Raw genomic sequence first — 17,865 nt, 5'->3', positions numbered from 1 at the left:
GCCCCGCCCCGCCCGTCCGGCCGGGCCAGCCAATGAGCCGCGCCCACGCCTCCAGCGAGAGCTGCCCGCACGTGCCTGACCGAAAAGCGCCGGCCTCCCGGGCCGCCGCCGCCGCCCCGCAGATGGGCCCGGGTCGCTCCGCGCTGCCGCGGGGCCGCGGCTCCCCGCCGGGAGCCCTCCGGGCAGCGAACCGGCCGGGCACCTGCGGCGGCGTGACGCGAGGGTCCTCGCCTGCGGGGGCCTCGCGCCGCGGTGCATGCTGGGAGTTGTAGTCCAAAGCGGTCGCGGCGACACCGAGCCCGAGCGGGGCGGGCGGCGGCGGAGAACTACAACGCCCGGGGAGCCCCTCGCTCGGGGCAGGCGGTAGCGCTGCAGGGCCGCGGCGGCGGTTGTGGCGGGCGGCGGGGCCGCCATGGACCTCTTCGGGGACCTGCGGCGCATGAACAAGCGGCAGGCGGGTGGCGGCGGGGGGCGGCGGGGCGAGCCGCGGGGGGCGCCGACCTAGCGGGCGTCGCCAGGCGGAACAAGCACAGCCCGTCTCGGGGCGACCGGGTCTGGCCCCGGGGCCGCCGGCCTGGCTGCCCGCCGGGGCTGCGCGGTGCCCCTGGGGCGGCGCGCAAAGACGTGCCTGTTGTCTCTGCAGCTCTACTACCAGGTCCTGAACTTCGCCATGATCGTCTCCTCCGCCCTGATGATATGGAAAGGGCTGATCGTCGTCACCGGCAGCGAGAGCCCCATTGTGGTGGTGCTCAGGTGGGTGGAGGTGGAGGCGCTCCTGGCCAAGGCCAGCCTTGTCACAGCCCTCTGGCACCTTCCCGCGCCCTCTGGTTACGTGTGGGGTTTTGAGCGTCACCTACGTGAAGAAGTCCACAAACACTTATTTTCTTCTACGTCTGTGTTCAGGCGCTGAGCAAAAGCTCCTCGTAGTTGCAGTCTAGTTCAGTGAAGTTTATGGAACCAGTAATCGAGTGAAACCTTTGAAAACCTAGGTTTGTTCCCTTAACGTACCCATCAACAACCGAAGATTGGTCATCAGTATTACTGCCTAGGAATAGCAATCCTTGGACGGAGGGGTTATGATTCCAAAACTCAGTTCTGCTTTGGTAGGAATACATGTAATGCTGTGAAGCTTCTGTTGTCTGAAGAATTCAGTAAGCGTATTGCACTTTCTGAAGGCATTGAACAATTTCAGGTTTATTTGTTCGTTTCTTTTTTACCATTTGTGCATTTAAAATTCCATTACAGTAAAGCTGCTTTTTTAGTAAATTACAGTTCTGCATGACTTCTATCACAATGCTAACTTACTTCTGGTACGTAAAGACCCAGTCCTGGAGGCCCCTGAGTGCTGACCAAATACACAAAGTTTAAACAAATGTTAAGGAAGATTCAGCCCTGTAGAAATTGAGTGTGCATCAGTAAGGAACATACGCGGGAAATAACAGCATTTTGATGGGAGAAGTCTGTTAGTGCAGGTGGTAATGGGGTCTGGAGTCCTACATTAAAGGATGTTACCAAAACGTAATGTGTCTGGCTTTGAAGAAAAGGCATGGACTTTTCTGGTCATTAGTAGTAGTCACTGGTGCAGCTGCGAGTCTTGCTCATGTTAGCTAAACTCAATGTAGAGAAGTCTTTCCGGTGCTGCTCTGAAACATCTTTTGGCTTTTTGCTAATGGATTGGTTGTCTTAAGCAGCATGGCTCATTTTGTTCTTTCGTAATAGCTACAATACTGTTACTTTTCTATAGAGCTTATTTGTTTTATTTCTTTCACTGAGGCAGCGAGAACATCTTCTATAGGCTGGCTCAGCTTGGAGCTTAATGAGGTTTCAGTTGTGTGTTAAATGTCTGTATGGTGTGGCTGAATGGTGGAAGCTACAGATTTTGGTTAAAATTGTGAGTTTATCCGTAAGAATTAATTGCTCTCTGTATTTGTGGTTCTTCCTTTGTTTGCCATAATGCTAATATATTTTTTCTTTCTCTTTGTTTGTAGTGGCAGCATGGAACCAGCTTTTCACAGGGGAGACCTGTTGTTCTTAACAAATTTCCATGATGACCCAATCCGAGCCGGTGAAATAGTTGTTTTTAAAGTTGAAGGCAGAGACATTCCAATAGTTCACAGAGTAATCAAAATTCATGAAAAGTAATGCAACTTGGCATTTTTCTTGTTTCTAAATATAGTTTCCTACACCATGACTTTCACTTACATTATAATTAGGTAATATTTTGTGAAAAAGGCAAGCAAGGATATGCTCTAAGATGCAGCTTGTCTCTAGGACGTGATCTGCTTCTGCTCCCCATTCTGTGGCATGCTTCTTGAGACTCTGGCTCCTGTCCCTCAGCAAAGTTGGTCAGGTTCAAAATAGGTAAACCTATGCCAAAGAGGAGTCCAGAAACACAAGCTGTACACATCATTTTTTTTCCCATTGGTAGCAATGTGTGTGGGAGCAGACTGCACTGCATAGTGACTGTTGTAGAACTGGGTCTTTGGTTATGAGAAATAGCTATTTCTCAGGGCAAATTGTGGAAAGGAGGCAAAGACAGAGAATCAGAGCTATAGATAAGTCTGACAAGTATGTGACCTTTGCTATCTGAGGTTTTCCAGAAGACTGAGATTTGACTCATAGAGAAAAGATTTTTATTTTTGTTTTAGTCACAACACCAACAACAATTCATGCTCAAAAGCAACAGGCAGATTAGTTGTTTTTACCTTTATTGAATGCGTCTGGTATGATAAACAGTCCTTTCCCAAATGTAGGAAGGGCAGGTCTATTTCTACTGCACACTGAAAAGGTAGCATGGAAGTGGCAAGAACTGTCATATTTGTTTCTCGGGAGGCCTGGGCTATGAACTGCAAGTCTTCGTCTTTCCTGTAGCATCTTGTCTCTGGTGCTTTTTCAAAACAAATACTTATATCTAAGAACTACCTCTTTTTTTTTTTTTTTAATACTTCTTTTGTCTTCATAAAAACTCCTTATTTATTGATATCACTACTGGCAATTAGCAGCTTTTTGAGAAAAATAATTTTGAAGACTGGAAACCTACTAACTTTTGTTTGAATGGGAGTGTTGAACCAAAATCTTGCACGTATCATCTGCACGTGCATAATGCTTAAAAGGGAGCAAAACATGGCAAGTTTTCTAACAGCAACAGTTAAATTATATCATGTTGAAAACAAAGTCTAAGATACTCTGTCCATTTGAAACGGTAGGGAAAGTCAATGATTTGTGTTAAGGGTTTAAAACCTGTATTCCTACAAAAGGAATGAGCCGTCTAATGGCCGGGAGAAGTCAGGACGTCAGCTCTGGCTGCAGGGGAGCAGCCAGGCTCCGAGCACTGCCTACGTTTATTCATGTGGGGGAAAGAGTGCCACCTACTGAAGCTGTTTGCATCGCTTTGCTTTCCCCATACATACCAGTAAAAACCCCACATAATACTTTGTTCAACCAATGCTATTTCGAGGCTTGTTACGTGTATTATTTCTTATCTACCCCATTAACAAATAACAAAGGTAAATGAAGTTTTGCCAGGAACTTGCTATATTGTTTAGCTAAACGATAAGTGACGTGAAAGTGTATTGCAGTGACAAAGTATTGACAGAATATTTAATTTTGATGCAGATTTGCAGCTATGTTAAGGGGTCCTCAGTATTTACTTGCGTCAAAAGAAGGACAAGACTTTATTTTGATGAAAATACGATTACTAGGAGTTAAATATATAAAAGAGAAGTACTTAAAGCATTGTGCTGTTATGCTATTTTCTTTACTATAGGAAAATCTGGGGGTATGCCTCATGCTTCATGAACCTCATGGTTGAAATTCAGTTAAATTCATTCTGCAGTGTGCGATGACTTCACGGGGTGTTACTCAACATTTTGTCATAAAAAGAAAAAAGCACAAGCCTTTTAACTTTTTGCACTGTTGAGATCTTTGATAAATAAAATACTGTTTCTAGGTTTTTTGTTTGTTTGTTTTATTTTTAGCTTAAAATTTCTATTCTATTGCAGATAGAGAGGATTTTTTGTTTTGTTTTGTTTCCCTCCAGATTGGCATATCTTGCTTTTGTTAAGGAAATTTAGTGCCGGTTCTGGACAGAAAATATCCAATCATAATATCCTTTCATATTCATTGTGTAATTGCTTACATCAGATGACAGCCTAGGAAAAATATCTCTTGTTAAAATGTGTTGACTCTGTCAGTAAAGTCTGAAATGTTAATGATTTAATGGTGTTTGTTAAATAAGCAGGCCAGGCAGGACTGGAAGTAAACATTGTTATCTAATCTTGTAGTACTTTTCATCTTCATTGTGCTTTGTAGATGTCAATTGTAGTTTTTAAATTAAGTGGTATTTACTTTATCACCTCGTTGCCTTCTAGAGAAAATGGGAACATCAAATTTCTGACCAAAGGTGATAATAATGAAGTTGATGATAGAGGCTTGTACAAAGAAGGTCAGAACTGGTTAGAGAAGAAAGATGTTGTTGGAAGAGCAAGAGGGTGAGTAATGCAAAGTCTGTTCTTTATAACTAAAATAGAAAAAAAATTAAACTTAACATCAGTTCCACTCTTGGATGTGGTGTGGTATTTATTGAATTTCATAAATAAAATGGTAATAAAAGTAATTTACCTGGCAAAGTTGCGTTCTGTAGTCTTCTCACTAATGTGGACTGGCAATTATTTTTTTTTTTTTGAAAAACAGCACACAACGTAAATAATTCGCCAGTGAATAAAAATTAACCAACCTATCCTTGCAATTGTTAGAATTTACTAGGAAATGTTTCCACATCTCATGGAAATCTTATGCAAAGTTTGAGCTTTTATCTTCTTCCCCAGTTGAGATAAAAATTCAACCTCTTAAGATTTTTCTCAAATAATCTAAATTTTTATCTAAGAAATACATAGGCATATATATATATATATATATATATATATATATACACATGTATGTATGTATGTTGAGATATATAAACTTAATTCCCAGCTCAGGTGTGCATTACTGACAAGTGTAAGTGATGGTTTTACACACTTGTGATTTTGATCACCTTTGCTTAGAGCCTGTTGCAAAGCATTTTTTGGGCTAGGAGAATGTTAGTAATGCAACAAGAAGCTCGATGCGTGTTCTGCCATGTTCAGTGGGCGAAGATTAACGGCATGGGCCAACCCTAGTAGAAAGTAGGACTTTTTGTATAAGGTTATGTATCTGTGTATTTTTCTTGCCTAATATGTGTTCCATAAGCCATCATAAATATGGTAACTTGCATAACAGTACAAACTACTTTTCTGGAATAATATTTATTTGCTTGTTATGTTAATTTAAATGTTAATTTAAGTTCTGTATTCACTTAAAACTCTTTCTGTTTTAGATCATACAGCTTTTATACCTTCAGAACAACTGAAAAACTGATTCTGATGTGTTGCAGGATGTTAGGCTTGCTTTTGCCAGTACCCCTCATTTTGGTGATACTTGCCATTTTTGGGGTGCATGTGTACTTTTAATGCTATGAATGACATTCAGCAAGTTGAAGCATTTACATGATGGAAGGAGTAGGGAGTCAGAAATCTTGCTCCCAGATTTGCATTATCAAGTACATACTGTCTTTAAAGCCCTTGCTATCTGTCTGAATGTTTTTGTTTTCTCTGAAATCCATTATCTAAAGTTTTCAAGACTGAGTAACATTGAAACATGTCCATGTAATTTTTGAGGGTTAATTTTACATTCATCTGTTTTGTCAATTACAGATTTTTGCCCTATGTTGGTATGGTAACTATAATAATGAATGACTATCCAAAATTTAAGGTATGTATACAAACACTTTGAATACTTAAAACTATAAAATAGCAAATAAAGGTAATATGAAAAGAATTGTGATACATGCTAATAAATTTTTGTTGTTAGCTAATATGAAATAAGTAGTGTTCTCATGCTTTCTTATTTGAGCTTAACTGTTACCCAGTAGAATTGACAATTTTTAATCATTTGAAAACCATGTATAGAATGTAATGAGTTAAGCATATACAGTTGTGATGCCTGTTTTTAAAGAATACGATCACCCCAAAATACTGCTGTAATTCTACAGGAACACAACTCAATAACTGTACTCATCTAGAAGGTGTAGAGGGCATGTTTCAAACAATTTGTGATTTCAAAGCTTCTCTTAAAAGAAATTGTAATCAGTCTTCATTCTTTTTCTTCTGCAGTATGCTCTTCTGGCAGTAATGGGAGCTTATGTACTACTGAAACGGGAATCCTGAAGGAAGGAAAAGGAAAAAAATCACTTTTCCAAGAACAAAGTACGAAATTAAATATACAGGAGAAAAAGCCTAATATATTTCAGATGTTTTACTTTCTGTATACTGTTACAAAGCTGTGCAAACTTTTGTCTTGTCTAAATAAACTGTGCAATTAAAGCTATTGGCTGTTGGTTAATTATATAATGGCAAATTTACCATCTGAAATAAATATCGCTTTGTTAGCCTTTTGCAAAGGGGAGACACTGACTGTCATGCTAGAGTAGCTTATGGCACTTCTTAACATGCTGTAGAATACAGTGATCTCGCTGTGGTTTGATGAAGGCTCTTTTGTTTTAAAGTGATACTGCAACTGAACCTATTTTGTCTTTCCTGCGTGTTCAGTTATTTTGCTTGATTATTTTTGATCTCTTGTCAACTCAATCTCTTCACGATCTTGCAAATTATTTTATCATCACTAATAAAGACATAGCATATGGGTTGGAACAGGTGGTGAGTTGTAGGAGGTTAGTCACACTGATGCCTAAAGAAAGTTGTCTAGATATGGTCTGAAGGGGAGGGAAATGAGAAATGGGCTTTCATTGCAATTAAGAATTGAGAAATGGAACTGTAGTGTGTTTTTGTTTTGTTTTGTTTGTGAATGTGAAACTTGCTCCTTCGTGGGCTAGAGACAAAAACAATTAATGGCTGGATTTTTAGGAACTCTACATGATTCTAGAATTCAAAGTATTAACCTTTCTGCCTTTACGTTCCTGGCCGTAAGACCAAGCTAACAAAAAAATCTTTGTGGGGATTTATTAATACTTATGAATTACTAAATGAGAAGCGCAGTTGCGTGCTTCAGAAATATTACCAATAAGGGAAAAACATAACCCAAATTCCTGTTTTGAGGATGTATTGTTCTCTCCTGTCTTATGACACCTGAAGACTGTTAAACATAAAATTGATTTTTTCATTTTAAAACTTACCTGATAACCATCTTACATGAAGTTCTGGATCGTTCTTGGATTCAAATGTCAATTTTGTAACATCAACAAAGCAAAACTTGTTTTCTTTACTTGCTTTGTTTTTGTTTGTTTGATAAGGAACAGCATGATGCTTTTTTTCCTGCGGAGTTTTGTTTCTTCTGTAATCCCTCACCTCTACAAAAATATGCTATTATACAATAATGGCACCCCTTCTGTTGTAACTGCCAGTGCTGAAAGGCAGGTAACTGCTGAATCTTTCCAAGTAATATTACTTCTTTTGTGTCCTACTAAGCAGTCTAAGCAGTTTTCACAACAAACTGTATTACAAAAATGACTTATTTTGTATCAATTTGTGTAGAAATAAAATCGAGTATAATAAATAGCATGTCAGAATAATTTAGGTATTCTTAAGGCAGTCTTTCTGGAAGTGTACCATCCCAGTTAAGAAAAAATAATTTAATTTTTGGAGGCAGTGTATGGGTAGTAAGTCCTGTTCCCCCGGACCGGTGTTCCTGAAATTAGAATTTACTCCAACTCCAATACAATTGCAGTCAATTCTACCTTTGAGAGTGGGATTCTGGACATACCCATAATAATGGGCCAAGTTCATCATTTGGGTTGTTTTATCTTCATAGAATTGTGAAGTGGTTTGGGCTGGAAGGGACCTTGAAGCCTATTGTGTTCCAACCCCATGCCTCCCGCCAGCCCAGGCTGCCCCCAGCCCCATCCAGCCTGGCCTTGGGCTCTGCCAGGGACGGGGCATCCCCAGTTTCTCTGGGCAACCTGTGCCAGTGCATCACTGCCCGCGTAGTACAGAACTTCTTCCTAATGTTTAATCTAAATCTTCCCCCTTTCAGTTTAAAGCTGTTTCCCCTTGTCCTATCACTATGCTCCCTGACAGAGTCCCTCCCCAGCTTTCCTGTAGGCACCCTTTAGGCACTGAAAGGTTGCAATAAGGTGTCCATGGAGCCTTCTCTTCTCCAGGCTGAACACCCCCAGCTCCCTCAGCCTGTCTTTGTAGGAGAGGTGCTCCAGCCCCTTGATTACATTTGCGGCCTCCTCTGGTCTTGCTCTAACGCTTGTTAGAGCATGTCCTTCTCCTGCTGGGGGCCCAGAGCTGAGCGTGGGGCTCCAGCTGGGGTCTGACGAGAGCAGAGCAGAGACGGAGAATCCCCTCCCTTCTCCTGCTGGCTGTGCTGCTTCGGATGCAGCCCAGGATATGGTTGGCTCTCTGGGCTGCAAATGCACGTTGCTGGCTCAATCTTGTGTTGATTTCCTTTTGAAGATTTCTTGTTTCCTGTGCTTGATAGCGTAGGAAAGAGATGTCTAATGCTGACTAATTCTGTCTCCTTGCTTTACCAGTTTGTTGAGGTGTCTGAGAATTCAAGAACAGACTAGCTGTCATAAAATGAAGTGAGGCCTTGTGGTTTACCATTTGGACATAGTAGGTTAGAGAGCTGGTATGTGAGGAACTATGTGGAGCCTCTCTCCAGCTACATCTGTAGGTGGGAGCATTACTACCTGCAAAGCTGGAGAGCTGAAGGACAACATGGTTGCATGTTCATCATTTTCTGCATTAGAAGGAAATAAGCACTGAACAAATTAATCTATGGTTGTACAGAGCAATATACAAAAGCTTCACTTCCAGCTTGGAAAGCTTCCCTTTTCTGTGGATAAACTGCATTAGTTTGCTAACTGGTGCCGCTTTGATCAGGCCTATTTTGTTGGCCTCCTGTCCTGGCCAACTGGGTTGAGCTGCTCTTCATTCTGTTTTTGTCCTGCATTTCCATTGCTGTCTGAGCCACTTTAAGCCAACCATTTATGTCTCTGATAATCTAGTTAGAGAATACTGCTCATTAATTTCCTTAGATTAGAAGTCAGGGAAGGAGTGCAAAAAGTTTGCCAAGAATCTAAATTTCTGATGGAAAGCCTTTCATTTAGCTCAATAAATGTAACAAATACTTTAGTTCTTAGGTTGATATCAATGATAAATGAGCTGCAATGGTGAAATGCTTATCGGTAGAATGTTTCCTTTCTGCTGTGAGTATATTGCACTGTACAATGTTTGAATGATTTAAAGTCTCCTAAATATTAGTGTCTGCAGTGGAGAGAATGCAGTTTGCTCTTGGATACATTTCATAACTGGATGTTGCAAGCTTTTCCTACTAGTCTTGCTGAGAACAAGTTTGACGGTGACTTTACGTGCTGCAGCTGGACTGATTTTCCATGTTCCTGTTGCTGAGCGCAAGCAATCCTCCTACTGCAGGCCACATGGGAACATCTGCATCAGCTCTTGTGTTCAGTGGAGCCAATGCAACGTGCAAACCCAGGATGAAGTTAGTAGCTTTCTGCTGGAAAACAAACAGGAGAAATATAAACGCAAAGGAGGAGCAGGTTTAGCTTTTGGGAACAGTGAGCTGCTAGATTTTCCCAGCTGTAGCATGTTTTTCGCTGCTGTGCTTCAAAATCAAATATGCTCTTGCTCTAAGAATGCATTTGTATTTGCTTTGAGAAACAACTAATGGAGCAGGCTTCTAAGGAACACCAGGGAAGTAGTGGAAGTAATACCACGTACTATGGAGCTGGGAAGTCAAACCATGTAGCAATGTGCACCCTTAGATTAAGAATTCTCCAACAGCAGCAGGAAATGAACATTAATACTTTGAGACTGATCAGACTGTGGCTGAGCTGACATTGTGAAAGCCCCACCTGACCCAGTCTCTGCCCATAACCCACTGCGTGTTGCTGAGCAGTGGCTGTTGTAGCTGCTGCGAGTGGTTTGCATTGCACTGTCCAGTGGCAACACTCCTGCAGCCTAAGGCTTCCTGAAAACGCTAGCTAGCGTGAGCAGAAAGGATCCTCCATGTCTGGGGTGGGCGGATAGGAGAAAAGAAATGTGATTAGATAGATCATGTGTAAAGCCATAAGGCACAAAATTCTAAGGACACCACCTGACCCTTTCTTGCTTGCTCTCCTCATTCCCAGCCCACTTTCTCTTTCTTCAGCTAGCATTTCCCCACCATGTCACTGAAATTCTAGTTTGCGGCAGTGCACTGGCATGAAACAAAACTATCCAATGGTTTAGGACGTCTTCCAGGTCCAAGACCATAGATAGCTAAGTTAGATCTTTTGAGCTGTAATCATAACACTTCTGTAAAGTCTTTTTCTCAGTGGAGAGGAAATGATGTTGTATATTAAGCTTGGTTAATCACATCTCTTTTTCTCAGAGAAAAAAAATGCAAATTATGCAGCACATGCTTTTTACAGGAGAAGTGCTTTGCAGTTCTGCATAATGTGAATAGCCTAGCTTTTTAAGATGTTTGTCTTATTTTGAACATCAGTGCTGCTGACAGGATTTATCACTCAGAAAGAAATGCTTTCAGCACTCACCTCTTAACGTATCGGAAAAGATGATTCAGATTTTTTCCTGCCTTTTCCGTTAATCACACATTTTTCCACAGTTTTTCCACATCTTTTCCACATCTTTGTCTTACTGACTTAAGAGACCCAGGCCCATCACTGATAGTTCCTTGAAAGGCAAAAGAGAGAGAAGGAACAAGCATCCACAGACAGCTGTATGTCTGTCCTGAAATGACTTTTAGTCCTCATTTACTCCTACCCGGGGGGGAGAAGAGTTGGCACCCCAAAACCTTCCTTGTCTGGCTGCGAGGGGCCTGGCACCAAGTGCTCGGTGCCAGCAAGATGTACACCCCTTAGGCTGATTTCCACAGGAATTCAGGTGTCAAGATAAGTATGGATAAGTATGTTTTCTGAAGCCAGAAGGTAGGTTGCACACCTAATTTCCATTCGTTTCTATGGAGCTCCCTTAGCACTTCACAGTACCCTGGTAAGGAGCCTTCTGAAGCTGGAAGCCTGAAACTTTTCAGTTTTAAAAAGAAAGGAAAAAAACAAGTTTTACTATGTTTAATTTGACCTCTAGTATATCTTGGCCATAGTATTTCATACAGCTTCTACCAGCCCCAATATTCAGGTTTACCTGCAGCCCGCGTTGGTAGAGATAAAATGTGTGTGGAGTAAATGCAGAGAGAATTGAAGTTCAAGCCTTGTTAGGAAGTCATTTCTCTCTGTGTTTAATCAAGACAGCAAGCAACAGTGATGAAAACAACATTTTCACTGGTGTGCATGGATTTTATCAGTGTTTCTTCGAACATCTTATGGGCCTAAAGCAAACAAAACGTAAGCCACATAAGTGACAAACAATTCAATACGCTTCCCTGCTACACATTCCATCTCTTTTGTCACCATTTATGCTTCAATACGTTACTTTTGCACATGGAACCAACTCTGCTTCTCTATCATTTGCGTGTGACTATGCTATCAGCAGAAATTACAAACACATATGGTGTGTACATGTAGTCTGTAGCTATATGTAGATCTATGAAAACCTGATGTGGATGCGGCCACCATCCCAATTCTGAAGCTGTTTGCAATACGAGTATCTGTCTGGATTTGAGTTTTACCAAAAAAAAAAAAAAAAGCCATTATGGACAAAGCTCCATTTCTTTTGTAATTATGTTAGGACACCAGTTTCCAGCATGTTGAAGGTCACGTTTGTGGGAAGGGGAAGGAAAAGGGGAGTGGGATAGGGAAGGGGAAGGGGAAAGAGAAGGGGAAGGGGAAGGAAAAGGAGAAGGAGAAGGAGAAGGAGAAGGAGAAGGAGAAGGAGAAGGAGAAGGAGAAGGAGAAGGAGAAGGAGAAGGAGAAGGAGAAAGAAGGAGAAAGGAGGCCCACCTGGGTTTTTGCTGTTTGGCAGGCAGGGCACGCAGCATGGCTCTCTTCAGGGAGACCCGAAGCCTTGGTTCACTGCCCTGGCCAGGGCCATGCTCCAACAGTTGCAGCACAGCTGGGGCTGTGTTTGGTTGCCTGAAGGTAGCCCAAGGGGCTAGGGGCTGGCCATGCTGGCCCCTGCTTCCAAGAAACATCCACCTATTTGCCAGCTGCTTAGTGAAGTGCTGTTTTCCTGCTTTGCTTCTTGTGTCTGGAGTTTGGGGCCTCCTCATAGCCTTGTGGCTTGCAAATGCCTGTCCCTTCTGGCACCTACGATTGTTCTGCGCTTCATCTAATAGCTATCTAGACTTCTGTCATGCAGTTTCCTCAGCTCTGTTTTCTCAAACATGTATCATGTTTATAAATCCAGCTTTAGCCTCTAAATATGGAAGAAAGTTGACATTTGGGAAACAAAACCTGTAGTTTTATATTTTCATGGTACTTATTTTCCATAGATTTAGTTGCAAATTGACAAATTGGCAGATGAGTCACCTGCTGGGTTGCTGCACAGCTCAGCCACAGCTGGTGTGGAAGTCCTGCTGAAACAGCTCAGCCTGCATGGGGAAAATGTCCCTAACCTGCTCCTGTGCCCTTCTCTAGACAGAGGTCCTTGCATGTTCACAGGGCTCGCAGCTGTGCCACCTCCTCCAGCTTTCCCAGTGGCCCACCAGGCTCTGCCCCCCCCCTCCAGGCCCCAGGCACGCTGGCTGGAGAGCCTCAGCACCTCTGTGCACCAGTTCAGGCTGCCAATGACCTGTCCCAGCCCTGCGTGCCCGCAGCTTGCGTCCCTTCGCTCTGTGCTCCCCCAGACTGCCAGCACAGCTGTGTGGCTTGAAGCATTTGGTCTTCTCTGGGAAGGCTCAGCTGGGACTGCCTGCATCTGGCCAACAGCAGTTCCCAAGAATGCAGAAACATAAATGCTTGCCACTTGGGTTCTCAAAATATTGAACCCCTTCACCACAAAAAAAAAAAAAAAAAAAAAAAAAAAAAAAAAATCACAACACTATAAGGGATGGTTAACGCAGCCCTCTGACACACACTAAATGTGCAATAGGCCATCACCTTAGTTAAGCCTCAACTGTCGAGGTCTAGGACTTCCTAAAATGAGGTACAAACGATGCCAAATATCTTAAACTGTGCCTTATTAAATAAATGTTTATCATTTCACGTTGTTGATCCTCTGCAAAGTTGTGGAGCTCCTTTCTGAAAAAATGTCTGCAGTTCTTCAGGGAACTGTTGCTGCTGAGAGTCAGTGCTCAGGTTGTTTGCAGAACGCCTGCCCTCAGTACAGGTTTGGAGCACTGAAGACTAGTCCATTCAGCGTCTTCAACATTTACAAAGTATTCCTTAGTGATCGTGCCCTATTATTACATTGCTGATATGCTTAAACCATCGTTTGCTCTGTACATATGCCATAGCTACCTGTAACGTCAGAATCACTACAAAGAAAACGATGAAAGGTACACCATTTTTCTTTTATCCCTTTTTATTTCCATAAAAACTGCCTTGCTGATAGAACAATCATATTTGTCTAAAATGTGAAGGAAGCAAAATAAACAGTGCTATTGTGATATCAGTGTTTAAAGCCCATTACTGTTTTCTGCCACGAAGTGCAACAGTAGTTCACTTTGCCACAGGGAAAGATACATGGCAAGTAGAAAGGTATCTGAAAACACAGAAAGCTTTTTCTTGAAGTTCAACCATGAATTTCACAGAATCATGGAATCGTAGAATGGCTTGGGTTGGAATGATCATCTAACTCCAACACACACACACACACACACACACCCGCCGTAGGCAGGGATGCCACCCACTAGATCAGGTTGGCCAAGACCCCATCCAGCCTGGCCTTGAACACCTCTAGGGATGGGGCATTCACAATTTATGTTATTATGTTATTACATTATGGGAATTTATGTTATTGGATTTCTTCTTTAAGAAAGAAAGGTTGTCTCGTATGAACAAGTCACTTAAACTGATTGCATACGTTTATTGTACCTGGATCCTTTCCTGTTGTGGGGGTTCCAGTACATTATTTCTGTATATTATTAAATTATTTTTTTTTCCTGAAAAGGTTAATAGAAAAAATAAGAATTAGGATAAATCCATGTTACTTTTTTATCCTTATGAGGAAGCAAACAAAGACATGCTTGTAATGCACAAACATGTCGAAGCAGTGGGCCAGTCCTGTTGCTGGGCTGAGTGGTGGCAGTGAGGCCAGGGAAGAGGGCTCATCCCTGGGCCCATCCCCGCAGCCCTGGCCAGCAGTCCTCAGCCTGCGCCTGGTCCAAGTTGCGACCCAAGGACAAGCCCTGCCATGGCGATTGGACTTGGAGCACATCCTTCCCTGAGTGCCGAGACCTCACCCCTGGCTGCTGCTCTGCTGCCAGCGAGGTGCAGGCAGGGCACACGGCTATGCTTCACGCCCCTGCTGCCCTGGCACCTCAGCTCCTGATCGCACTTCGCAGGGGCCAGGCCAGGCTGGCAGCGTGTGGGCTGCCGGTGGCAATTCACCGCCCCGCACTCCACTGCCTGGCTTCTTGCCGTTGTGGTGGAGGTGCTCCCAGCCGCCACGGGGGCCTCAGATGCCCCTCTTGCCCGCTTTATGCATTTGCAGATGGGAATTATTCAGCATCCTTACTGTGCTTTGGCTTAGTTTTAAATGGAAGCTTGGGTTTTATGTCCTAAAGATTGGGTTTTTCTGCTTGAGAACTAGTACTTGGTTCTTTTGGCAGGTGTGTTTTCCACGTGCTGCGCTGCTCATTCACGTGTTTGCAGCCCAGTTCTAGCTGCAACCCCATGAAAGACGAGGCAGGGTACACAGTGCACCAATTCATGCCCCATCAGTCCGAAGATGCTGCCATTTTCTCCTACTCCACGAAAGCCACTAAGGACCTGGTTGTCAAGCTGCAAGAGTTTTTATTGAAGAGATTCAATTAGTTCATTTAATTAACCTGTCTGCCTAATTCCTTTGAGGCCACAGGCAAGCAGCATTACTCAGGCACGTGTTCCCCTGGGACTGAGACGTATTGCACCCAGTGACACGGCTCACCCAGCGAGGTGCTGTGTGCAGGATCAGCTGCTCACGTAGCAGGCCACAGCCTGCCTCCTTCGAGCAGCACCTAGTGGGGCTGTGATAACCAACCGCCGGCTGTCGCAGAGTCCTAGTCTGGTCAGGGCCGGTGCTGCTGCCTCTCCCTGCCATCTGCACGCTCTGTGCCCACCAGTCGTGGGGCTCTCCTCAGTGGTCCAGGTGCAACTGTTCAAGCATCATCTTCTCTTCAGTCCACTGCAAGGCATGGAAGAGCAGGTCAGCTCACCTCTGCTGGACTCTCATGGACTAGATTTGCCAAAGTGGCAGCCAGACATTCTGACAGAGGGTGAGGAAGGTCCTGAGAACGCCCTGATGGATGTTTTGATCCCCAAAGAAAGGCAGCTTTTCACCAGGCAGGTATATCTTACAGACAAATGAAGTAGAGTTTCTGGTGTGTCCAGCACATACTACAAACAATACGATATGTTCTGGGGTATGTGTAAGCCTAGGCTCCGCAGAGCCTAGGCTCCTTTGGAAAAGCACAAGTCTGTCTCTGATACTCTCTGTAGATATGTTGAGGGCTCAATATTTAAGTTCCATCTTCATGGGTTTCAGTTGAGTGTGTGCATGAATCAAGATACATGTGCAAATTGTGGGACTGAAGATCTTACTAAGGTCTTTTTCTCCTGAAAAGAGCGAGGATAAGCTTCCACTGAACACAATGATGAGAGCAGGCTGTCAAGATGACTGTCAGTATAAAAGCAAAGGTAGAACCTGAAAAGATTAACAGGCCTCTAGGGTTGCTTTAGTTTAGGAAAATTATCGTTTTCCTTTTCCAGAAAGACCAAAAACCCTCTTGGTGGCTTGCTTCAGATAAGCCAGTTGAATGTTTGGGGAAGTTAACATGATTTTAACATGTATCTTATGACAAAACCCTGAAGATAAGGTTTTGTTTTTTTTTTTTTTCTCAGCAAAAAATGTCCCTCAATTCAAAAAGCCAATCCCAATTAAAAAGAAAATTCAAACCCAAGTTTGATCAACTCTGTAGATCTGTACTTTTCACTGTAATTTTAATGATCTAAAGAGCAAACAAATTAAGACCATAATGCAAGATATAAAAATGGAAGTGCATAAGGAGCAAACTCAAATTAAAGTAACCTAACGCAGGGTGAAATGAGATTTAATGTGAAGGCACATCCTTTAGCACATGAAATGTACGAAGACGTAGTACGTATACAAAATCTGAGAAAGGTTTATTTGTTTGGATAGTGTTTGTAGCAAGTGAGACTTAGGAGTGCTTGACAATAATCAACTGAGTAAGAATTCATGCTTTGGCACTGCTAGCCAAAGCCTGCTAACAGCGTAGGTCTCGTACGCAGCCATATGTGATTTTTTGATCAGAGGGTTTCAACCTTGGTTTATGCTGTTCATCAGCAATAAACCCAACAGAAAGCAACAGAGGCAAAACCACTGGAAATGGCTGAAAAGTAACAAAAGCACTGTGCAGAAGGTAGTGGCAGAAAGTAAGCGGTTTCCCAGGTTAGGCCGTGTGGATGCGGCAGTGCCAGCAGCCGACCATTGCCCTGCCGATACCGGGCCCTGGCCCTACGGGGCCACGCCGTGTGGGGCTGTGATGCACCGTGCTGTGCTCACGGGCCTGGGGGCCATGGGGCGGGAAGGCCAGGGCAGCGGGGAGCCCGCTGGGGCCCCGGCACAGTGGCTCCAGAGCAGCAGGCGGGGAGGCGAGGATGGCTGGAGGGCTTCCAGTATGGCCACTGAGACTTAGAGAAGCCAAATGTTTTGCTTTGCTTTCTTCTGAAAATAGACAGTTTTCTGAATTTTCCATTTCCTGTCTCGAATTGCGATGAACAATTAGAATTTCCCACGGGTGGCAATGCTGTGGCTGATCATCTGTTGCTCAGCACAGAGCACGTGTTTTCCGTAACTGTGCCGCAGGCTGCGCAGTGAAACTCCTGATTGAGGCATGGAAATACTATTGTAAATTAAACAAGAATGCATAATTAATAACCAAAATAAAAGAATGAATCGCATGAAGCAGTAAAAGGAGGTGCAATAAACTAAGACTAAACAAGGGAACAATTTAGCTCATACAGTAGGCCACACAATTGACTTCAAAAGTGATTGTACTAGATAATTTGCCCACTAATTATGTTAGTTTACACCCACGGTAGTTTCCATTAGGAAAGAACTATGGGTATAGTTCGGTTCCAGATTTGTAGGGTCAGCTGAAGGACCTGGCAAGTCCCTTGCAGCCAGCTCCGTAAACTGTATCATGACACATTTCTCTAGACACTAAACCAGCACACAAACTGTGCCAATTCCACACGACTACATCCCTGTGTCTGTTCTCTTCTGGGACAAACAGCACATCAGGACTCCACATGCTTCTACTACTCATCCACCTTCCCTCCACCAAATCTACGTACCTGAAGCTGAGTATGCACTTAACTGTTCCAGTTCTTCATGGCCTCCACAGTCCTCTGTTGACTCCTTCAGCGACTCACCCACCCTTTCCTCTTCAACATCTCTTCAGGATGGAAATCCTTTCACCCATTAACTATCAGGAAGTCAGCCCGTTCCGGGTGCCTCAGAGTGCTGGAAAGTTTACAGGGTCTCTCTGCAAGGCAAGAAGAAAGTCCTGCAAACCTGAAAGTCATATTCATAAACACCTCTGACAGTAAATTCATGCAATGCTGAAAATTAAAAGGAACTCTTTGCCCAAGATCTTCTCTCTCAATGATCTTAAAATGATGCTGTCCTTTGCGTTTTGTCATTTTACAATGGTTTCTCCGCCTCAAAAAAATGCTGGAGC

The 17,865-nt window shown here is 43.4% G+C and overlaps 1 protein-coding gene across 1 annotated transcript; it reads left to right on the top strand.

The window, feature by feature from the left end:
- Positions 1–213: 213 nt before the first annotated feature.
- Positions 214–6,396, top strand: SEC11C (SEC11 homolog C, signal peptidase complex subunit). The gene is made up of 6 exons (XM_040539987.1): positions 214–454; positions 644–753; positions 1,989–2,138; positions 4,371–4,490; positions 5,733–5,790; positions 6,192–6,396. The coding sequence occupies exons 1-6, from the start codon at positions 413–415 to the stop codon at positions 6,243–6,245; spliced, it is 534 nt and encodes a 177-aa protein (XP_040395921.1). The 5' UTR covers positions 214–412; the 3' UTR covers positions 6,246–6,396.
- Positions 6,397–17,865: the final 11,469 nt, after the last annotated feature.

The sequence above is a fragment of the Cygnus olor genome, chromosome Z (assembly GCF_009769625.2).
Source record: "Cygnus olor isolate bCygOlo1 chromosome Z, bCygOlo1.pri.v2, whole genome shotgun sequence".
Lineage (NCBI taxonomy): Eukaryota > Metazoa > Chordata > Aves > Anseriformes > Anatidae > Cygnus > Cygnus olor.
The sequence above is the reverse complement of the archived record's forward strand: the minus strand, read 5'-3'. Positions and strand labels throughout refer to the sequence as shown.